Here is a 24,917-nt window from a genome sequence, read left to right as displayed (position 1 = left end):
AGGATCTTCCAGATCCATTTTTCAAGTTCTTTATCTTTCCTCAAAGTTTTTTTTTTCTTTTGTACCAGAAATTGAACCCGGGGAAACTTACCCACTGAGCCACATTTCCAGTCCTATTTATCTTTTTTTATTTTGAGATGGGCTTTCATTAAGTTGCTTAGGGCCCTCATTGCTGCTGGGGTTACTGTCATATGCCACTGTGCCCTGCTTCAAGATTTCTTTACCTTTTCTTTTTGACTATCTGTTTGTGGTATTTCTCCAGTGTTACTATCTGTATCTAAACAAGGATCATCCTCTTAGTTAACTTCTTCAATAATATTTTCAGGAAGTCTTTCTTCCTGAGTTTAGAAACTCCTGTGTAGGCATGTGATCCTGTTACTGTTCTATTGCTTTTGGTTTGTCTGGTTGGTTGGTTGTATATCCCTTTAGTGACTCCTTTGTTAGTCTGCATTTTTTGAGTTTTCCTCTGACTCCTGGGATGTGTGATTGTCCTTGTTGTTTTATCAGATAAGGGTCTCATTTATTGACTAGAGTAGTTCCCAGAGAGATGGAGCCAAAGAACCTTCTACCTCTATGGAGCTGCAGATGACTATCAGTATATTCCTGCTTCCCCCAGGGCAGGTAGCAGAACTTTCTGCTGTTTGTGCTCTTGTTAATTCAGGAATAGAAAGTATTGACCCCCTCCAAATAATCAGAGAAGACAGAGGTCTGTTACCTAGGAATTTGCAGTCCCCAAGCCACCCTTCCCCCAAGGGTACTTGCTTATCCTTGCCCCTGGCCATTTTGCTCCTGGCTTCAACCTGTGTTCATAGGTTGCCTGGTCTACAGGGAAGAAGACTCTGAACCAGCTTTTCCTGGGGTAACTCCCACAGAGCCTAAGACCCCACTTGGAACCTGATGGTTACCAATATCAGAAGCTGCTGGGATCAGGAGAGAGAGAAAGGTTGGAGTTGAGAGTAGGGAGAGGAAAGGAGAAAGGGCATGGGTTACTATCTTCCTAGAAACTCTAGAACTTGCCAAGACAGTTTAATCCCATCTGCATCAGAATCATTAGTGCTTTCATTAATCAGGAGGGCCCTTTGGGATGGTGCTCAGCAGTATGCATTTGCTCTGCTAAGCTCACTGGGTCACCAAGATGTACATCAAATGTTGAGAAATAACGATTTGGAGAGGGAAAGTGACCCCCTTATGACCTACCTCAGAAATCAATAAATTATGTCCCCATTTATGAATGACCTCAGGAAGGAGTAATTTTCAATCCCTAGAATCTGTTAAAGACAGATGTCCAGTGCTTCAAACACTGAGATTTACTTCAAGTTGGCAAGAGCTTGAAGGCAACCAAAGAGAGAGAGAATTTAGGAGCCCGTATTTGAATTTTATGGCAAATGAAATACTTTAAAGCCAATTTTTGTTATTTTCTTTAAATAGTGATCTCTAGACCTAAGCAAAGAGCAATAAAAAGTAAAGCATAACTTTTATACATGTTTTTTTTTTTTTTTGTAATCATACAAAGGAACCAGTTTAGGGATCAAATGTTTTTCTTTCAGAAAGACAGTTTTAACTTTTCTATTTGTTCTTGGATGATGGGTCATAGGAGAATAGTCCAGAGATGTCACAAATGACATTTCCTTTTATATGGGCTCCATTTCAGTGGAGAGTGTGTCCCTGTCCTGTGGAAGTGTTTTCTCACGTGTTAGACAACTGAAGGATGTTTTTCCAGAGGGTGCACTGCCAACTTATGGGGCAAAGCTTTGTTGTTCATTTCAGGCTGCTTCATCATTGTTTATTTTGGACCACAGAAATAGGGAATCATATCAGGCCAGTTGTAAACCACCTAAATATTTTAAGACATTTACTGTATCTTATACAGCAGGGAACATGGTGGTTTCCTATAAATAATTATTGCCTTCTGGATTTAGGAGCTAGAGAGGTGTTTTCATTCTGGGTTTATATATTGTTAATGTTCTGAAAATGACATTGTCCTCAGCAGAAATACCATTCTTACTTGGTCCAATGAGTTTTAGTTTCTCTTCCAGCAAATTTTGTTCCTGTTTAAATGGTAAGAGTTCAGGGAAAGCAAGATATAGGGAAATTAAATATTCAGACAGGATGACTATTTGGTCAATAATTTCCGTATATTAATGATATGTCACAATGTGTTGAACAAACTGTCTCTGAGAACATACTGAGGTCCAGCTCCTGTCCTAAGCACCAAGCCCTTCTTTTCCAGGATTGTTTTGTTTCAGTAACAAGAGGGCTACCATTAAAGTCCAGTAAAGATGTGCATCAGGGCTACTGGGAAGGAGGGAGAGAGTGCAGGCAGGTCAGGGCTATTGGGAAGGAGGCAGGGATGAGGCTGGGAGTCACAGCGGGAACAGTGTTGGAGCTGAGGCTTCTAGGCTAGCAATGGTTTCTGGTCATGTAACCAGGAAGCTTAGAAGAGTGACTTGAAGGGATTGGAACTTAGAAAGCAAATCCACGTGATCAAAGTGGTTGCAATTGGGTGCTGCCTTCTAGGAGATAGGTTGCAGTTGGGTGCTGCCTTCTAGGAACAGGCCGGGGATATCCAAGCCTGAAGACTGTGGAGGGCAAACATCATGTGGAAGGGTTCAACACTGTTTCCAGGCTCACAAATGAAGAGGAGACATGGAGGGTTGTGGTTCTGTGATAAAGTGCTTGCCTAATACATGTGGGGCCCTGGGTTCAACCCCAGCACCACATAAATAAAATATAATAAAATAAAGTTTAAAAAAAGGAGATGTTGATAAATTTTATATATAAATTATTTTAGTTTTGATGACACGCATATCTATGAGATTAATGAAGTTCTATGTGGTATATTTTAACACATGGGTGCAGGGTATACTAAATAAATTGAGACTCCCTTTATCCATCATTCCCCCATACCCTTCATAACCTTTAGTAATCACTATTCTACTTTAATGTTGACTGTTTTAGTGTCCACATATGAGAGAATATATTCAGAACTTGTCTTTCTGTGTCTGGCTTATCTCATTAATAATGACCTCCAGATCCATCTGTTTTGCTACAAATGAGATGATGTTATTTTTCTTTAGGGCTAAATACTATTCGGCTGTGTATAGATACTACATTTCCTTTATCTGTTCATCTGTTATTGGCACCTAGGTTGATTCCATATCTTAGCTATTGTGAATGATGCTGCAATAATATGGGCCTGCAGATATATCTTTGTTATGCTGACGTCATTTTCTTTAGATATATATGCACAAGTGGGATAGCTGGATCATATGATAAATTTTGAGCAGAGAGAATATCAAATTTGTACATTAGAGAAAGCAAGGAAGGAATTAGGGAAACTGGAAATCTAGAAAGTCCCCAAATCTATGTGAGTTCCCATGGCACAAATAGGGAAGTTTCTTCTCATTCTTGACTTGCACTGTGGGACACAGTGGTGCAACAAGTCTAATTAACTTAGACCTCCCTACATTTAATGCTTATAGCAATTCAGAAATATTATTAAGTGGCAATTATTAAAAAATGAGTATGTAATAATTATACATATTGTGACATATTCATACATGCACTTCACATAATTTGGTCAATGTCAATAATCAGTGTCTCCCCTTGAAACCTCACCTCCTCCTACCCACTGATCCCCTTAGTCTGAAGAGTCCACTTTGCATTGTCCATGAACAAAATCAACAAATGACAAAAATTTGTGATTGAGCTCTCCTTTAAGTTTTGTCTTTCTTAAAGAAATCAATATTATAGATTTTTTGGAAGAAACCACTATATACTCATATACATTTTTTAATTTATACACTAATTCTTTCCCAAGTGATTTGGGGCACTGTTTATATATGCTATCAATAGTGTTAATTATACATCATTCTTCTTTCTTTTGGGGATGAGTGCTCCTAAAAATGTGCACTCAAAAATAATTTGTAAGTTACGTAGTGTGAGTTCTAGAGAGTAATAAATCTATGTTCTTTCATAAATATTATAATTTAGAATTTTAATTGTTTGTAATGATCCCCATTCCCAATGAGTCAAATTTAAAGTTGTGTGAAACATCTTTTTCTCCACATTTCTTCTTCAAGAATTTTCTTAAAGTTGATGTATAAAGTTTAATATAGCATTTGTTTCTACATCTCCCCCAAAGCTACATGAATGTCTTTTTTGCTGATAGTTTTTTCAGTAAAGCAAGTCAAAGTTGGTGACCTTGGTTTTGGTAATGCTGCTTGAGCTCTTTATTGACTTTTGAGACTTATACCAGCAAAATAAATACCATAACTCAAAGTTTACTTAAAGCTGCATAGGATGCTGTGCTGAAGACCTCTTGCTAAGAAAATGCAGTTCACTATAGTTTACAGATAGAAACAAAAGGTTGAAACATAGAAGTGGTTTTATTGTGGGGCTTTGTAATAGGACAAATAATCAGCTCAAACCAGAGTGCCAACATTAAGAGAACAGTGTTATGCATTTTAATATATTAACATAATGTAATATTATACAGCCTTTAAAGTTTGTTTTTAAATCCATGCAAAGTGTGAAAAATGGTTACATTATAAAATTAAGCAAAAAATGAGAAAATAATACAGTGTGGATACAAGTATATAAAAATGCATGTCTGTGGTGGCAAGGATGTGCTTTGAAGAAATTTCTCAATTTTATTTTTGCTCGTTTGGGTCTTACCATAAAAACACTAGAAAAAATAGTTTTATCTGAGGAACTAGGGCTCATTTGCTTGGATCAGCTTGACTAGGGTACATTTTGAGATCAGAATGTGATTCTTTGCTTTCTGTTGGGAGCCACTAACAATTCCATTTTATCTCCCCTGTCTTACCACAAATAGCAGTGGGAATGACAATATGGACCTCACCCATGTGCTCTTACGGAAGTTTAGAGATCAGGATCCTCTCTGTGCTGACTTAAACCTAGATCTGTAAGTATCATGTGCCCTCTGCAAAAGTAAAGTTTCCAGCCAGCAATTCCATAACCTGGAAGGACCCTTTCCCTTCAAGTTTGGTATTTAATGTTAGAAATTTATATTACATTACATGAAAAGAATGTTAGCCTAATGAGTAGGTTACTGAAAATGCCATGACATAAGATTCCTAACTGCCTCTATCTCTACTTCATAGACACATGATTTGTATCATGTCAAAAATTAATAGCTTTCAGAGGCTGGGGTTGTGGCTCAATGGTAGAGCACTTGCCTGCCATGTGTGAGGCACTGGGTTGAATCCTGAATACCACATAAAAATAAATAAATAAAATAAATGTATTGTGTCCATCTACAACTAAAAAAAATAATAATAGCATTCAGTTCACTTAATAAAACCCAAAGCTAAAAAAATAATGAAGTAGTAACTAAGTATGAATTACATGTTAACCATTATGTACTTTTAGGGAAAACTTTTACATATGAAAATTAATTACATATTTCTTTTTAAACAAGAGACTTACAAGGTCAGTACACATGTAAATGAGAATGTGTGGCAATTATCTGTTTCTGCCTGACTTATTTCACTTCAATGCAATGTCCTCTATTTCCATAAAGGTTGCTGAATAATATTCCATAGGGTATACATACACCACATTTTTATTTATCCATTAATCCACTGATTGAAACCTATGTAGATTCCATATCATAGAAGTAGAGAGTAGAATAAAGGTAACCAAGCCTAGGAAGGGTGGAGAGGAGGGAGGAAAGAGGATGGTCAATGTGTACAGGGTGAAGTTGGGAACAAAGAATAACTAACTGAATATTTCAAAATAGCCAATAGAGTATTTTGATTGTTCACAACACAAAGAAACAATAAATGTTTTAGATGATGGATATAATAATTGTCCTGATCTGATCATTATAATTGTATACACATACTAAATATGACACCATACATCATAAATATGTGCATTTATTAGTTGTCAATTAAAAATTTTAAAACATTTAAAACAAAAATCTCAGTATATCAGTGCATGAGTTACTTTAAAGATAATTTTTATAATATTTGAAAATAATATAGAGATTACTTTCATATAAAACCTTGATAAAGTATGCCTTTCTTCATAAATAGTTCTTTCACTCTTATTTTTTCTGAAATTTTAATTATTGAAGAATGGCTATAAATAAACTACTGCCACAAGAACTGAGATTAATAAAGAATATGGCCCTGGTCTCAAGGAATTTACAATTCTGGATAGAACAAATGAGGCAAGCGATAAAAACCATAATGGTACATTGAATGCTAGAAGTGTATTTTTAAAGTAATAAATACAGACATCTAGACAAGAATGCAGTATCTGCAATATGTTTTCTAATTTGTGATGACACATTTGGCCTATTAGTCATATTGGTAATTAGCTTGAGACTGAATAACTATTAATGGTCTCAGTATGGAAGAATTAATAGAAAATTAATTATGTTGCTTCACTTTAGTCTTCTCTTGAAAAACAAAGTAATTTATTTATCTAGGGCTTTAGTGGTGATGTTTTGATTTCTCTTTCCTTTAATGAAACACGCAGGATATAAAATACATCTGTGTTTTGGGAAATTGAAATAACCTGGGGTCTCACATGATCCAAACTTGGCCCAACGGGGCATCAAAGAAAGACCATTAAATGAAATAAAAGATGTTTATTTCATTTAATCTCCCAGGAGGAAATTAAAAGGTGGAATAAATGCTTCAAGGACAGCAGAACATATTCACCATTCTGTTTGGACATCGATTTAGCTTTCAGTTACTTTGCAAACATCGCAGTAGTCCTCTACACTCTTGGCCTGCCTCTCTGCCCCAGAGTGCTGTCCCTCAGCCCAGCCTGCACACCACCCTCACGCTGTATCCCCTGCCCTCTCTCTGCCTTTTGGGGTTTATGTTACTTTCTGTCTTTTCTTTGTGAATTTCATGTATCTGTCCTTAACTCATTTCTACCTATAACCATTTCTACCCATTTCCCTGGTTAGCATAGCAAAAGCTTTGAGCCCAGGGGGCTCTGGCATTCAAGGATGCTTTGAATGCTTACAGTAATAATAATTTATGTCCATGTTACACAGACAGTGTTTGATTCACTGGGGTTCCAAATCAAAGCAGAAAGCTTTTTCTTCAGTAAATTTCTTTGTGTAAGAATAAAATATTATTGGATTCAGTGATATCTACATTTTTATGTTCCTAGCAGACTTTAGCAAGCACTTTATCATTAATCAGGGAAATATTCTGAAATAACAGATGGGACTCTGCTTACGGATTTCTTTTCTGTTGAGAGGCTCAGCACTGAGAATCATATGCAAAATTCTTAGGTTGAACAGTGACTTTCATTCTCCGCACCGCCCCCCCCCCGCCCCCACCACAGAAGTTAGTAAAGAGTTCCAGAAAAACTAATTATGGTGTAAATCTGACCTAAAATACTTTTTTACTCATAATAATCAATGGCACATAATTTAAATTTTAAAATGTTTATAAGTTGCCAATTTTTAGAAGTAGAATGCTAGATGTACATAATCTAATTCATTTTACAAGGCTCGTATCAGGTGGCACTCTGGTGATAAATTCCCCTACTATTTCTGAGGCAAAATGATCACTTTCCATACCCATTCTTGTTAGAGTTTTAATATGAAACAAATGTGCTAGTCAGCAATTGAGAAGATGTGTAAGATGTGTAAATTTATTATCATAAATTGAAGAAAGCCATTACCATGATTAGATTGCAGAAATGTGGCAGATTAACTCATTGGCCTGATATCTCTAGTGCTCAGGACTATCTAGGAGGCTTGTTGGCCTGCAGACGCTTAGGAGAGATGGCATCCTTAGAGCCTCGCATGGATGCTGACAGGTCCCCTCTGAGGTGTTTGTAAAGTTGGGAAAGAAGGTCAAGGGTCAAAAGCATCAAGTGCATGTTAGGTATCAAAGGTTCGGGTGGAAAACACATAACTGGGACTGGGTTGGCCTCAAACGAATTCTCACCTCCACCACTTATTAGCCATGTGACCTGGGCATCTAACTGAACCTTTTATGTGCCTCTGTTGGCATCCATGTTCTTCTACCTCTATAGGAAGAACAGCACCCACCTCAAACACCTGGGTCACCTCTGTGGAGTGCTTCTTTGTGTTTTGTTTTTTGGTACCAGGGATTGAACCTGGGGTTGCTTAATCACTGAGCCACATTCTCAACTCATTTTATTTTTTTTTGAAACAGGGTCTCACTAACTTGCTTAGGGCCTTGGTAGATTGCTAAGGCTGGCCTTGAACTTGTGATTCTCCTGTCTCAGCCTCCCAAGTTGCTGGGATTACAGGCATGTGTCTCTATGCCCCGCTGTAGAATGCTTTTGTGTTCTTTAGTCTCAGAACACTCCTATTGAGAGGATGTCCTTATAGCATCTGCCTCTCTATAGATATTTAAAATGCATTCTAGGCTGTTAAAAACTTTAGGCAGTCCTGTGTTAGAAAGAACTATTTAATCCAGCATTTCCAAACCTTAGGGACCAAGGCATTTATTATGGAATATCTTCACTGTAGGTGTGTTCTATAGAATGTGTTGGGCAAATGCTTTAAATATATTTTTAGATTCCTAAAATCAACAAGGAAATTTACATAGAAGCATCTAATTCCAATATATCATCCCTGCTGCCTGTCCCTCTTGTGGGGGCCACCCTGAACAGGAGCTGAGCACGCCCCCTTAGCCTAGTAATGGGGGTATGGAACTGGCATCACACACAGTGAGAAGCAAGTGGGCCTTACCTTTGCTCAGCAAGGAAGTGCAGCTCTGGGAGTGGGTGTCACCTAATGGGACTGGGCTACACGCCCCCCGCCCCATTTGTTGTAACACAATCCCTTGCCTTATTTGGGTGGAATATTCTACTGGATGTCTTTCCCCCAATAAATATAAGGGTTCGGGATGTGCTCTCCCTCTTGCTTCTTGCCTTCCTTGCTCCCCTTGCCCCCAGTGTGGGAGCTCACACTTGAGGTCTCAGAGCCTTCCCTGACCCCTGCAAAAGGCATTTCTGTGTTTGTGTGGTCTTTTAGCTGCCAGCCCAATTCACAAGGAGTGACCCTGAATCTGTCTCCTGCGTGCCCTCTTATGAATTTTCACACAGCTTCCTAGTGAATCTTTGAACACAAAAAAGTATTGGAGACTGAAAGACACTCAAAAAACTAAAATCTGTTAAATGCTATGTTGGGTCATCATGTAACTCTCATGGCAATACATTTTACTCTATCAAAGGGAGCTAGGGGAAGAATACTGTAAGAATTGGTAAAGAAGAAGAGGGCTGACCACTTGAAGCAATTCATTAAATTATGCACATTTTCTCTATTAGTCTGTTTTCTGTTGCTATCATTAAACACCCAAGCCTGCATACTTTATAAAGAAAAGAGGTTTATTTAGCTCACATTTCTAAAGCTTCAAAAGTATATTGCTAGCATCTGTTGGCTCTGGTGAGAGCTTCTGGCAATGGCATCACAATGGAAGGAGTGCCTATAGAAGAGATCATGTGACAAAAGAGGAAACAAGGAGATTTGGGGATCCAGTTTGCTCTTTTTATATCAATCTGCCCTTTTAGGATCTAACTGGAGTTCCTTCAGAACTACATCAATCCATTCCAAGGTTGGTGTCCCCAGTGATCACATTATATCCTACCAGTCCTCACTTTTAAAAGTTCCACTACCTTCCAATACCATCATGCTGGGGACCTAACTTCCAATCCATAGTATTTACTACCCATCATCTGAGTTGTGTATCTGAAGCAAAAAGGGCCAGCTGGGTTTAAGAAATAGAAACAGAATTATTTTTTAAAAAAACAATTATCATAAAAGAAGTGTGATTAAATACACAACTCCCTTAGGTATTATTTATAAATTCACTTTTAATCCTAATAAATGAAGTCCCCATAAACTAATCAGTCAAGGAAGTAGTAGTAGAGAAGTCTTCAAATTAATTTTAATATTTCAAAAGTTACCTGGAAATTGTACTTTACTAACCTAGCTTAGCTATTAGAAATGTCAACTTTCCTTTCATGGCCTGTACTTTTTCCAACTTGTCATTTTCATACTGAGTTTCTCTTGTGATAGCAACTCATCTGGACAGAAAGCCTGAGCTTGGTGCTCAGCTGGCCAGTGCTTCTGCTATGTATGTGATCTTGGGTCAGCTGCTTAACCTTTCAGGAGTCCACTTATTCTTCTAAAAAGTGGGGCTAAGAAAAATTTGGTAAAGATATCTAGCCAGTGCCCATAATTCAGTTGCCCAATTTTTGAGTAATAAGAAAAAAATTATTACTAAAGTAAATTTTGATTTGCAAATCTTAGAAAAAATTTTTCAAGTCTGGAACCCTCAAAGGTAACAAGTTAAAGGGAAACTGGATTACCAAAAAAAATGTCTGAACCACTGTTGTTTTTATAACTGCTTCTGTTGCACACTCTTTCTCCAAAGTAAAATTTGTAAAATCTGCTTTTCTGTAAATGATGATTGAATTACTGAGTCATTCTAAAGAAAGGGATTAGAAGTTTACTGTGTTTATGAATTGCTTTGGGGTACCTGGGATGAGTCAGGGAGCCTCTGGATTTGCCACAAGCCCAGAGCCCCTATGAAAGCCCCAGGAGTCCTGACAGTGTATACGGTACAGGGAGCCGAGTGAGCATCATGTCATATAGTGAAAATACTGGCACTGCAATAAAACATTGTCATCAGATTAGCAGCTCACACTGGGAAAACAAATGTCAGAGCTCTGCCTTCACGGCAGCAGGAGGTGATTATCTTGTGAACTGTGTTCTACTGTGACGGGACTCTCTTTTATGGAAATAAAACAGCTTTGTAATCCAAAAGATCATTCCAATTCTCTCCTTTGTTCTTTAGGAAGAATTCTTCCTGCTGGTCTAGGGATACCTTCCCTCACCTGAAGTTTCAGGATTCATGTGGCTGCCTGGTAGGTTTCTGCATTTTTTGATCTTTTTAAAATAAAAACCTTAAGTGAAAAAAAAATTGAGCTTACTCCATCTGTAAAATCTTCATTTTCCTTATTCAAGTTCCTGTGACTTTTTGGTTCACACGATTGGCTGTTCATCTGACACTTAAATAGAACCAACCCTTTCCCCTTACTCACTGCCCACTGCTCTTGGTCCTGAACATCCCCACAGGCATTCATTAAGCAAGCAAATCTTCTTTAGTTATTAATGAAACCCAGAGTAGCCCCTTGTGGGGTTATTTCCCCACATTTCAAGGCTCGAGGACATCAAGGCTGTCATCATATTTTTATCTGATTTTTGAGAGCTAGATATTAAAAATGAAGATACCACTTAGCATTTCTAATATGGTTGATTTACACAAAAACAAGTGGAATTAGATGTTCCACTATTGATGTGAAGGCCATAGCTCCCTAGTCTGAAGAAGAACAAATTGAAATTTATTTGGAAAATGAATTGGGACTCATCTCAAAGGAGACCTCAAAATCTGATTAATAAAAGGCATAGACCTGTTATCCACAGTTAACAAGAGAATGTGGCAATCCTGATTTACCTGAAAAAAAAAAAAAGGAAAAGAAAAAAAAATCTTCATTGAGTGGAGAACCTGGTTTCAGGCTTTTCTATGTAATGGCCCACAGATGAATTCTTCTTAACAGTTTGGTGACTTAAAAAAGTTTGCCTTTAGAGGGCTTGTTCAGCTTTCTTCTCTTAAACAAAGCAAGAGAAGAGCAGTGACTCAGTTCCCATAATGGATACTCTAAGTGTTGGTGGACCTGAGTGGGCTAATAGACTTCTCCATGGTTCCTTTTGGTTTTATGGTCAAAAAGGTCAGCTATGTTTGGTGTCCCTTTGTAGTAACCAGCTAGCCCAGCTATTTTTTGCTCACATTTTTTTTCATAATTATTTGCCTTTCTCTGTTGTCTCTTTCATGCACTCATAATACTTCTAATGTTTCACACCATGCACTTATTCTCTTGATTTAATCATTCTATTGTATCAGTAGTTCTTTTTTTTTTTTTTAACCAGCTTACCCAAAGTTTATTGGAATTGGATTGGGTGTTAATGGTTAAAGGATAAAGAATAAATATTAGGGGCTTATTTGTATAAGCCTCAAAATATAAATTCATTCCCATTCACATGAACTGCAAGATTTTAGCAAAATGTATGTAAGAATGAGAGGTTTCATCTGAAAAAGTTTCATAGCCAAATAAGGTTTGGAAGTGCTAGTTAAATCAATATTAAGGTTTTGGAAGTTCTGGTTAAGGCAGGTCTGTTTGCTATAGCTCGTCAATAAGCTGTAGCAATGTGGGTTTGAATTGGCAATAGGAAAAATAAGCACAGTATAGTCTGCAAAGTATTTAATTTTTTTTGTGTGTGTATGCCAGTCGTTTTTTTGTTTGTTTTGTTCATATTTTTTGAGTCACACTTTGAGAAACACTGGTCAATTGATTAGAAATCAAAGTACCTCAACAGAAAAGGAGTTCAGGTGAGAATAATAAAGGCCCCAAGGAAAGGGTGTTGCTCCTTGGGTTGGTTCCAAAGAAATACTCATGAAAGTACATGGAAGGTGGCTCACATCCAAGGCCTATTCTCATATCCTTAGTGATCATGTTAAACCAAGTTAACTTTCTTTGGTAGAGGGCAAAATAATTCTCTCCCCTTAAATTTATGTGTGCCATCCAAAAGTCCTGGGTCCACAAGGTTGTGCCTGTTTCCCCACATTTCAATGTACCATGGCTCTTCTAAACCCACAAAAATGTTCCATGGGAACATGTTGTTCTCATTTTTTGGAAAAGACACCACTAGGAAGACTACCAGTGAATGCGAACTGAGCAAGCTCTGAAGAATATTCAGAAAGTTTTAGGACTCTCACTCTTATGAATAACAGCAACCATATGAACAGCTACATACAGTCAAGAATGTATATGGCCTTATACTGGGGGCAGGGGGCATTTGTTACCTGTGGCTACTGTAACAAATGTTAAATCCACAAGGTTACTGAAACCCGCACGTGCGCGTGCGCGCGCGCACACACACATACACACACACACACACACACACACACACACACACAGATTTATTCTCACACAGTTCTGGAGACCAGAAGTCTGAGATCAGTACCAGTATTATTTCAGTCTGAAGTCTGAAGTCAAGGTGCCCCCCTGAAAGGCTGGAAAGGAGAATGTGTTCCTTCACTCTTTCAGTTCCTATGGGATTCTGTCATTCATTGTCTTGTGGCCACATGATGCCAATCTGTCTCATGGTCACCTTAAAGATTATCACGTCAATCTGTGAGTTAGGTAATCGAGTTTGGCTGAATTATGTAGCTCTACATTCTAGTTTAATTGGCAGGTAGAGGTTGTGTGTGTTTGTGGTGTAGAACATGATGTTTTGATATATGTATACATTGTGGAATGGCTAAGTTGAGCTATTCTTGAAAGAATGCATAATTAAATAGATTGACTTAGCCATTCCACAGTGTATCTTTTTTTTTTTTTTTTTTTTTAGGTGAGAACAATTAAAATCTATTCTCCAACAGTTTTCAAGTATGCAGTCTATTGTTCTCAGCTGTAGTCCCCATATTGTACACTAGGTCTCTTAAACACATTCCTCTTGTTTAAGTTTTGTGTGCTTTGACCAACATCCCTCCATTTCCCACTCATTCCCTCCTCCAGTCTCTGGAAACCACCATTCTACCCCCTATCTATTTAACTTCAACCTTTTTAGATTTAACATATGAGTGAGAATTTGGCTGGACTACAACTTACAATAATTCTTCTTCTTAGTGTCTTTCCTCAAGCCTTGTCATCAAGAACTTAAGAGAAATATCTTGAGCATATACAACCCTTTCTTACTTTTTTTTTCATAGTTCTCTTGTGCATTTCTGAATGTAATGACAAACCCATGCACAGGTAGGGCTGATTTTATTTCCATTTTGCAAATAAGAAAACAAGTTTCCAAATCTGGAATGAAAGGCTTAGAATCGGTCATTTCCTATTTCCATTATATTATTATCTCCCAAATTAGAAGCAAAGTCCATATCCATATAGTCTGAACTTGTCTGAGGTCAGGTGCGTAGCTGTGACCACTGACTCCCACCTCGTTTGGTGGTCATTTCTTGATTCAGACGTGGTTCTAGCACTCTAGTCAGCTGCCAGGAAAGAGCTGTTTGAATTCTACTTTAGACACTTATGAAAGAAGCACATGCCTTTGAATTCTCCTGCTTATCTCCCTCCCACTAGTTACCTCTGACTCTCTTTCAGGTTCATCAAACACAAGATCACCCCAGTGAAAACATTTCTCTCTTTTTAGTTCTTACAAATCTGCTCAAACTTACATACAGAAAAGGATTTGAAGTTCTCAGATATAATTGACTGCATAGGTTGCAGTGGAATTCTGGCACAATTCTCAAATATAGGAGACTCTTAAAGAGATTTTAGAAGTCAGAATGTATAAAAGGCTGAAGATAATTGATTAAAAACCAAAAGACAAAAAAAAATCACATTTTGTTTAAAGCAATGATGGTAAATTGGTTTGTGGGTTATGGAAACATTTCTATTTTATCCTTTGAAAACTATTACAGAAGTGTCCAAATGGAAGTGCTGGGGCTCCTTACCTGACCAACTGCCTGGGCCACACCCTGCTCAATCTCTCAGGCTTCAATGTGGAGCAGTACTTGCTGATGCCATCTGAGAATCCAAGGTGTGTTACAACTGTCTCTCTATCTTTTCTATTATCTTTGAATTATAGTCCTGCTCCTTACATATTGGGAATTGATTCCTGCAACCCCAAGGATGCCAAAACATGCAGAAGCTCAAGTCCCTTATATAAAATGGCATAGTACCTGTATATGACCTGCACGTGTCCTTTTTAATACTTTAAATCTGGATTACTTAGAACTGATACCATGTGAATGCTGCCTAAATAGTTGTTATACTGTACTGTTTAGGGAATAATGACAAGAAATAGAAGTCTGCACATGTTTAGTACATAGCAATTTTTTTCCTGTGTGTTTTCTATCTTGGTTGGTTGAACCCATGTTTGTAGGACCCAAGGTTATAGAGTGCCAACTGTGCTTTGGAGAACCTGTTGTTTCAAATGTTAATGTTCACAAACTCTCAGAAGTCTAATACTCACCTTGGTGTTCATAAAAATTCCAAAGATATGCTGTGGGCCTTAATCAGATTCCTCACTGCTGGCTTTCAGTCTTTGAAGCATTGGGGGAAATCATTTCAATTGAGATTCCATCAGTGGTAGAGGCTGGGGAGCCAGAAGCAGTTTTACTGCTTTAGGGAATTCAAGCAGATGAGTTAACAGCATAATGAAACAATGGCCTCTTTTTAGAATACCCTATACTTTGCCACATCTAGTATGGGCACCTGGGTACAAATGGTATCTTAAAATTCCTTTGGGTGATTTTGAGTAAAGCTTTTGCTTTGTGCTGATTTTCCTTGAGCCCGAGGAGGTGAATTCAGAGAAAGGGATGGAGGACAGAAATGAATAAGAAGTTTTGTTTTAAAATCTCAGAAGCATTCACCTCACTGTCAAATTTACTGAGCCTGCCAAATACAATGCATTGTTTCATTTAGATAGGCCTCCTATAGATGGTCCATGTTGCCTGAGATACCTAAGGCCCTCTGTCTCCTCTTTGCCCTTGTCAGACCAGCATATCCTCATCCTTCCTGAACATCAACCTTTTCTACTCCGATGTGTTTTAACGGTGTCTCTCGTGCTTCCTCACTTTCTAGCATCCATAAAAATGTCCTATAACCTCCAGCTTCCTTTTTTAACCCTGATGGTTAAGTTTTTAATGGTAGGATCTTTTGTGCCCAGAACTTAGAATAGTATCTGGCACCTCAAAGGTGCTCAGTGAGTATCTGTTGAATGAATGAGTGAATTAACTGAGCCAGGTAGGAGTGCATTCCTATTCCTTTGCCTCAATTTTTGTAGCAAGTAGAGTTACCATGTATAGGACTGTTCTCCAATCTCCTTCTATCTAGAGAGTGGGGGACAGCATTTAATACATGCCTTTATTTCTAATGTCAATTATGTTCGAAAGTTTAATAAATGCCAGATACCATGCATCCCATGGAGATAACAGAAACTAAATCTATAATTTCTACCTAGGAAAAGCTCACAGAGCTACATGAAAGATAAGCTAGTAAGTAGAAGATTAAAAACAAGGGTAGTAATTGATACAATATATGGGAATGTAGGGTACTGGGAGAATTCAAGGAGGAACATCTCACTCAACTCTTGTATTCAGATGCCTTCTTGACCCAGGTGAGATATGAGTGGTGAATGAGAGGAGCAGAGTAGGATGGTCAAACCAGGGTGGCTGCACTATCATGATGGTCCAGATAATCTTAAATAGTGTGCTTTTTGAGGAAATGACCTTGATTAAAATAAATTGCTTATGATCACACCATGTGCTTGCGTGGCATTTCCTAGCAAGGTGGTAAGTTCTGAGTTATATTGGTTATATTATATTATATTATATTATATTAGTTATGTTATATTAGTTATACTTGCTAATCTAGTTCTACTCCATAAGCAGTGGCCTCCTTGGATGCTGGAATTGGGTAGTCACTTCTGTAGGCATGTGCTGTGTGGTTGGTCATTCTGCAGATCAGAGATGTTTAGCTGGCCATAGTCCTAAGATCACTATACCTCATGTGGTTGGTAGCTAAATACCCTCTGGGTAGAAGTCCTAGTCCCCACTGATTGGAGCACTAACACCATGTTTACTGTTAACAGACTTGGAGGCTGGTCTTTTGGAGTGCAAGACCCCAGTGAAATTCAAGATGTGAATGCAAACAAGTCGAGCCCAAGAACTCTGGCAAAGGTAATTTTTTTTCCTTCCAACTTTATAAAGTATTTAGGAAAATTAAAAATCCAAATACATTTTTGAGAATGAAGTAGTAGGGGCTGGATCAAATCCTAATGCTTTATATGAGTAAGAATAGTTGTATGTAAACATTTCCTTGAAAGAGGAAATGAAATTTTGTGCTTTAGATTGTGTGAAAATAGAGCAAATAGGTTCCTGCTTTTGTTAAGTCAGGACTTCATCTAATTAGACCAAAACAAGTGGAAAGATAATCTATTTTTAAAGTTATCATAGTTGTGATAAGTACAAATATCACTACCGTCCCCAGTGGCCCCCAAAAAGTTCTTTATGCATTCACTTTAATTCCTTATCTTCCAAAAGGCTGTTGGACACAGAGGTGACATTGAAAAATCAGAAAATACACAGGAAAGCTCATAGGACCCCCAGATTTTTCAAGCCCTGCCAGGAGTATCCTATTAATTAGGTATAGTTTTTTTGTAATTACAGAAAAAAGGTGGCAAGATTTGTCAGGTGTGTGAAACTGGTATATAGAGGAACATGCTTTTATCTACCAATAGGACTGCAGAATTAGTTAATAATACAGATTTTTTCAAGGGAAAAAATCAACACAATCTTGAACTGGGGAAAGCTGAAAGAATTAGTTTTGGTCTCCATGACTGGGGAAATAGTTTGGTGTTCTACTGAGAGAGAAATTGGGAAAAAATGTAGATTGTGGGAGGAAAGTATGTCCACTGTAAGAGAATGCTTGACAGTCGTGTTAGGACATCAGTGTAGAAATGACCAAAAGTCGTTCATTTCTATCATGTGGGTATCTCATCTGCACTTCACCTTAACGTAGAATTAATGAAACTGATGATCTTCCCAGAAGATACCCTCCAGCTATCTTTCCATGCACAGGTCCTAATATGGATTAACCTGGAAATATGGAACCTGGAAAAGTTAATCCATATTAGGACCTGTGCATGGGAAAGTTCCCTCTGAGAATAAAGACTCCTCACTTGTACTTCACAGTGTCATTCCTGATGAAAATGTTAACAGTCAACACTTTAAATATAATCCCTGAAGAAAATTCCACGTCATAGTGTGGACAGTTCAAAAATCTCTTCTTCAGCAAGGTTTGTTCAGATCTTTCCCCCTCCTCATCCTTTTTAAACATACTTTAAAAGGAGGAGATTTATAGCTTAGTGTGAAAATATCATTCATAGCTTGATAGACACCCTGAAATACATTTGCTGGCATAGATTGGAACATGTGTAGCCAATATTAAAACGTGCCTGATTTGTAGAAGGAATCTGTTTCTTTCCTCTAAGAATATTTTTGCTTTCTATTCTCTCCAAATCCAGACCCTCTTTATTTATAGTGGGTGGTTGTGTCTTTGCATTTAGGTGCTCAGGGGCCACTCATCCATGTGTTTTCCTGACACCTGTTCTGTCTCACATTGTTTTGATTGTTTTTCCTGCACCAGGCATGCTTGAATGGTGACTTCTGGAGTTTTCATTGTTTGACATGTTTTTTTTTTTTTTTTTTTTTTTTTTTTTTTTTTTTGCCAGGCACAAGCATGCAAGTGAATTGTATCTGTCTCTTTGGGGAATGAGCTTCTTTCCAGGAGGGCAAGGAACTGATATTGCAGGGAGGTGTGAAGGGTAGTCTGTTATCTGAAAAACTCACTGGATGCTGGTGGTGGCTGATGACCTATCAAATGATTACATTAACCTTTCAGTAATTAATGACCAGCCAGCCTTTTCCTTCAGACTCTCGGCTATATTAGTAAGACATAGTTGATATGATTTTCACAGTCCTTCTGAAGGAAAAATGGAAAATTTGCATATGAATATTCTTAATGTATGATTCATTACACTGTAGAATGTCTCTCATACAAACTTTCCATGAGTTATGAGTCCTTTCACTCACATTCTGAATGTTTAGTTTATTCAATTTAAACACTCTTTAGAGCATATACACTTCTCATACAATGACCAGATACTTTGCCTCTCTTGTTTTTTTCCCCCCCATACATTCTGTTCTGCTTGGAATTTTGCATGTGAATATCTTCTGAGTGATTTTCTTATTTCTGCTTAGTTACTTTTCTGAGGAGCCATTGCTCAGGACTCCTGCAATGAAAGGTCTACTTTGAGGTGGCATAATATGTTCCTAAAAGCAGATTAACTTCCTATTTCACTCATTAGACATTATCACTACCTGATGTAGGGACCAGCAGGGAAGGAAATCCAACAACTTATTTTCAGAACACAGTCCAATTTTAGAAAACTGTTCTTTACAGGAAAAAAAGAAAAAAAGCAAGAAAAGCTCTTTCATTGAATGAGGCCAAATCCTACATGCTAATTTTAAGTTCACTAGACAGTATGCATTGCTTAAAGAATTTAGAAAAGCACTCTCAAGTAAAGTCAGTATAGAGAAGAACTGATGCAGGGTCTCAAGAACGTGTTAAGCCTGTTTCCTTGAAACTCTGTCAATCAATCATTTATTGCCAAAATGATGCTATAAACAGCCACAAACCATCAGCAGCATACTTGTGCTTATTGGGTTGGGCTGCTGTGAGCTTTCTTGGCAGGGCCTTGGAGTCCCAGCTGTGAGATGATCCTTAGTTGGTCTCTGGTTCTGCTTCCTGACACTCTTCTTCAGTCTGTCACTGTCACCCTAACCTCTACCCCCAGCCAAATGCTTTCTCTCCATCTCCCTCCAGGACTACATGTGAAGAGGATATTTGTAACTACGCCTTTGAGCAAGGTTTTAACTTGCCTGTAGGAAGCTGGACTCTAGGGCCTGTTTGCCTTTTACTTTGAGTCTAGCCTGATGGTATTTCTTTGTTGGGTCAGGGGTATTACTCCCTGCAGAGCACTCTAGGCCTCTTATATTTATTTAATTCAGGTCCACAAGCCACTTCCTTGATTCTTGTTGAAACAGGCTGCTCTTTCTAAAATGAAATTGGGCAATAGCAGGGTACTAGGGAGCAATGCCTCCTAAGTTCCAGGCCCTTTTGGCCCCTGAGACGATCCTTAAGCACCATTATTCTTTTATGGTCTTAAACAAGGTCCTCACAGCCATACCCTTAATCTTTATTCTGAAGCCATATATTTCAACATTTTGCCTAGAAATTTCCAATCCAGTTTTTTGGGGGCATAATTTCTATCTCCTATTTTCAAAGTTTTCATAGGTGACAATTTTACCAAATGCTTTGATACTATATAATAGGGACCACTGTAGGCTTTTGCTGTCATTTATTTGAAAAAGTTTTCTTGCCACTTGTTTTCCAATCATTCCTATAGGTTTTCTCATCTATTTCCAAACTCCTTTAAGTGTTTTTATTTTTTAGTTTTTTAAAAAATTTTTTGGTCCTGGCAATTGAACCTAGGAGCACTTTACCATTGAGCTACTCCAGCAGTTCTTTTTTTGTTTTTTATTTTGTATCAGGGTCTCACTCAGTTACCTGGATTGACCTCAGTTACCTGGATTGACCTGGATTTGTGATCCTCCTGCCTCATTCTCTTGAGTCACTGGCATTACAATTTGCTGGGACTATAGATGTAGGCCACCTGTCCTGGCCTCTATGTATGTTTTTGTCACTTTATGTTATAACAATATCCCTCCCAGTGCTAATTATTCTATCAGTTATCTTTTCTCACAATAATGCTGTATAACAATAATTACCAACTTCATAGACCTCGACAACAGACATTTATTAGCCGATGGGTCTGGGAGATTCTTCTCCTTTAGGCCAGGTTGGGCTGTTCCTGTCTAGGAATGAGCATATGTGTGTGTGGTTGGCTGGCTGTTGGCTTGAGCTGCAATGATGGTTGGTGTTGTAATTTAAAATCTTTAAGATGGAGAGCATCCCTTTCATAATTAGAGGAGACGTAGGATGAAAAACAGGTGTTTTATTATTTGCAGGCCCAGAGGACACATGCATAGAGATGAGGGAGTGAAGAGGTAGGGCAGGGGCCTGGGCCAGTGCCTTTGTTGGGTCTGGAATATTACCCAAACAGGTTTCCTACAGGGGGATATAACTGGTGGGTTCAAAGCAAGCAGGCACAAGTTCTAGGAGGTCACCCTGAAAACTGGTCACTGTGGCATATTTGCACCATTCGTAGGGGGATATGCGAACCAGGGGCTCAGTTAGGTATGCTTATCTCCTTGATTTGTTTTGTTCCATGGGGAAATAGTCACCAGGAGGAAGTTGTTTAAGGTAGACTTCTGAATCACCTGTGTTGAGAGAGTGAGAGGAGGTACAGAACGGGAATCAGTGTTGAAATTGACTGAGCCTTCCTACTGGCCTGAAAATGAGGCTACATAAAATTATAGAAATGAACTAGAGAGTGTGTGGGGTGCTCAGCCATGTCTCTGTTTCTTACTTTCAGTGGGCCAGCCAGCCATGCTCCGTAGCAGAGGCACAGAAAAGGTTACAGGAACAGACCTGTGCTTTCAGAGCTCGGCCAGTATCTGTGGATCAAAGCCCGTTGTGGGGCTGAACACAGAGTTAAGAATGGGAAATTATGAAAGTCACATGGAAGAGGGCAGATTAATGAATGGTAAGGAACTGGGGCCATTAAACCATCAACACAAGCCTCAGATCCCAGAGAGGGTGAGGCAAGAAAAGCCGAGAAGGCAGATTCTGGTCTCCCCAGTTCTATTCCACCAAAGAATACTTTAGATACTCTAGATACTACACTTTAGATACTATACCATTGTATTGTGTTATTTTTTAAGTGTAAACAAGTTACTCTGATTTTAAAATAAAGATTAAAACAAACAAATGAAACAAAATTTGAAAGCCCATGATCCAAGGCAAAAAGACTACCATTGTCTCTGCTATTTCTATCTCCAATTAATCAACTAAGGGACCAAGACTTGCATGGTGGAAGGTCATGGGCAGGGTAAGTGGGAGATTTCAGATCCAAAAGCAATGGGTTTTAGCTGTCCCTTGTCTCTGACCAAAGTCTAATTTCTGTTGATTTGTATCATTTCCAGAAATATGGGATCTGTTCAGGTGTATCTTAGGGGATGTGATGTAACGGTGAGACCCCAAGGGATGATGGTACAGAGTTGTGTGGAAGACTCTCCCCATGTTGAGTGAAAGAGGTGGACGCACTTCTGACGTGTGGTGTATACTCTCAGTTCAGTGTTAACTAAAGGACTCACATTTTTCCTCTCCATTGCAGAATTGTAGGTTTAAATTGCTTTAGGAATTTTGGGGGGATCTCGTCCAATCCCACACTCTTTAGTCTAGCCTTGAAATCTTAGAGTGTTCTGAGTTCTATGATTAGTAGTTCTCAAGCTGTAGTCCTTCTCCTTGGAGTTTAAAAGATGATGGGCAAGGATTACTCTATGAACCTGTGAAAATATTTGAATAAGGAAATTAGCAATGTGAAAGAGACGAGGGGGTCTGTTTCATGAATTGTTTATGAAGTGGAATGAGAAAGAGTTAGGGAGTATTGTCTTGTGTAGCAGGATTTTTTTTTAATGATAAGAGCAATATTTAAATTACTCAGCTCTTCCTATCAACACAATAGCTATCACTCCAGAATCCCACTTTAAAAATATTTGGGTTGGCAGGCAAGTGACTCGAGGACTGGTTCTTAATTTTGGAGAGACTTCTGTGGAAAACTTAGTTTTTCTGTGAGTTAACTTTCTGTGGGGTAGCTTTAATTCTTCAAAATGGTTTGTTACAAAAGACAGGATTGGCTAGAGAAATGAGCTCTTCATTCACTTAGATTAAGACCCACATGCGCTGGTTGATTCTTTATATTTCTTGAAGTTACCATGCTTTCCGGACCAAGCATATATTTTTCATTAAAATATTGATATCTTGAATTATAGGTACTGATAGTTTGATCAGTATTTTTTATGATACTTATGCCAATTTTAATAACACCATCTTTCTCTTTTTTGTCTCCTATCAAACAGACACTTTCTCCTATCCAACAGGCTCGTGGCTGTATTCTCCATGCTCAGCAAATGTTCAATTCGATTTATTTTGAGAAATAATGTTCCACATTCAGTTATTAATTTGAAAGTAATCATTTTTTTCTGATCATCTTCCACGCTTTTAATTTGCAGGTCAAATTTCATTAGCTTACCAACTGAGAAAGAAAAAAAATGATGGGCTTCAGTTCCTTTTTCCCCTGTGACTATAATTATAGAGCAACATTCAAATTTGTTCTGGGGAAAATTAATCTATTTTTAGCTGTAAATTATATGCTTGAGATAAATATAAAATTAGCAGACTAGAATTGACTGCTCACTGTCAGCCACGCCACGACGTTACTTTGAGTCCTGCATTCAGGTGCTGTTGAAGTTAATTGACACATGCATTCCTGGGTCCCAGAAAAGACTTAAAGAATAATTTCATGAGAGTTATTAAATTATTTCTCTTTTAGGTATGGTATAATCAGAAGGGTTTTCACTCTCTACCCTCCTACTTAAATCATCTAAGCAACATTATTTTGTGGCGACACTTACCCCCTGCTGTGGACTGGAGACAATATGGTAATGTTATTTTCATGTATTATTAGACTGTTTTCCTGAGAACAATATTTTTTAAAAATGAAAGAAACAGAAAAGGTTTTGAATAGGAAAGTGAAGAGTGGGAAGGTCTGTAGCAATAGTCAACCGATGTGTAAAGATATACAAATTGCAGGCTCTCTCTGATTCTGTGTGTATGTCATGAAACGTTGAACCTTCTTGAAACTGTGACCTCATCTGCAAGATGAGGTGAGCCAAAGGTGACTTGAGAGTTCTCTCTTCAAATGATTCTGTGGCTTTCACATCTTAGAGAAGCAAGGATGAATTCTCTTTTTAAAGACTATTGTATGGAATTCTGCAGTGTAGAATACTATCCACCCCTCTGTTTAATCATCAGGAAGGTGATTTATTATGGGTCCTCAACTCATCAATTAGCTATGTTGATCACTGACTGATTACTTATGCTTTCTTATTTTGGTAAATGACACAGATCCATTTCTGGAATCTGGAATTAATTTATTGGTTTAAGAGTATATTGGTTTTACTTGAATAGATAAAACTGTAATTTATCAAGTTAATTCAGTTTCTTAGGAAAAAAAACAGGAAGGAGAGAAACAGGAAGTATAAGCAAAGATGGGCCTTATCCTTACAATTTATTCACAAAATGCATTTGTTGAAGCATTAATTCACATAGAAATCAATGGTGAAAAATTACTCTGATAGGCTTTTACTTGACTCCAACCTTACCTTATGTTTCCACATTTGCTTTCCTTGCCTGCCAATTTGTGTGTGTGTGTGTGTGCATGAGTATGTGTATCAGGAATTGAATTTAGGACCTGGCACAGGACCTAGCACTATACAAGTGCTCTTCCACTGAGCTATGCCCCCAGTCTGTTACCAGTTTTTAAAAATAAAATAAATTTATTTTGCGGCACAATAATCATTTCATAATCATAGGAGGTAATAAAAAACATCACAAATGAATATGACTAAGAGAAGCATAAAAGAAGTATAAAGTCATACAGAATAGGGACAGTAGAATGTCATTTTTAAGGAACAGAAATGTATTAAAAATTCCATGAGATATTTGAATATCCAAGGTCTCAATTAAATTTTTATATCAATTTAGAACATAGGCAATATTTGCTTCCTTTATTGATTAGAAAACTGATGTTCAGAAAAATCACCTATGAGCTGTGACTCTGAAAATGTTTGATTCTAAGTCCTTGATTGGATTCTATGTCTAGCTTATAGTGAGCCTTTGCTTTTCTATTCCATAAAGAGGGAGGTTGCTTCTGCTGATCATCTTCATGAAAGGGAGTAATTTACATCGGATCTTAAAGGACAGAAGGTTGAGGTCAGCAAACCATTCTGGGTCTAAGCAAGAGAAATCATAGTGTTCATTCAGCTTACCTGAAAGAGTCAGTTTGACCTCATTTTAAAGTTGAATAGAGAGAGAGATAATTGTTGATCCCTCTGGAAAGATCATTTGAGGTCAAGTTCTGCCTGACCTTGACCGCCAGGGTAAAGAGTATGAACTTTGAAAGCATTAGACAGTCTTTCCCATTATTTGAGGATAAGAATGGCATGATCAAGGTAATATGTTATGAACAGTGATTTGAAAGCCATAAATTAAATGGGAGAGTTGATAGC

The 24,917-nt window shown here is 37.9% G+C and overlaps 1 protein-coding gene across 1 annotated transcript in view; it reads left to right on the top strand.

Annotated features, from left to right (window-relative positions):
- Abca13 (ATP binding cassette subfamily A member 13) overlaps positions 1-24,917 on the top strand; it is a 422,085-nt gene that overhangs the window by 257,107 nt on the left and 140,061 nt on the right. The window contains exons 44-48 of the mRNA XM_078039756.1: positions 4,838-4,927; positions 10,830-10,899; positions 14,520-14,638; positions 16,694-16,781; positions 23,180-23,288. Coding sequence (XP_077895882.1) covers positions 4,838-4,927; positions 10,830-10,899; positions 14,520-14,638; positions 16,694-16,781; positions 23,180-23,288 — 476 coding nt within the window. The remainder of the gene's footprint in view (positions 1-4,837; positions 4,928-10,829; positions 10,900-14,519; positions 14,639-16,693; positions 16,782-23,179; positions 23,289-24,917) is intronic.

The sequence above is a fragment of the Ictidomys tridecemlineatus genome, chromosome 2, assembly GCF_052094955.1.
Source record: "Ictidomys tridecemlineatus isolate mIctTri1 chromosome 2, mIctTri1.hap1, whole genome shotgun sequence".
NCBI classification, from domain to species: domain Eukaryota; kingdom Metazoa; phylum Chordata; class Mammalia; order Rodentia; family Sciuridae; genus Ictidomys; species Ictidomys tridecemlineatus.
Note: the sequence above shows the minus strand (reverse complement) of the source record. Positions and strands in the feature narration are given on the sequence as shown.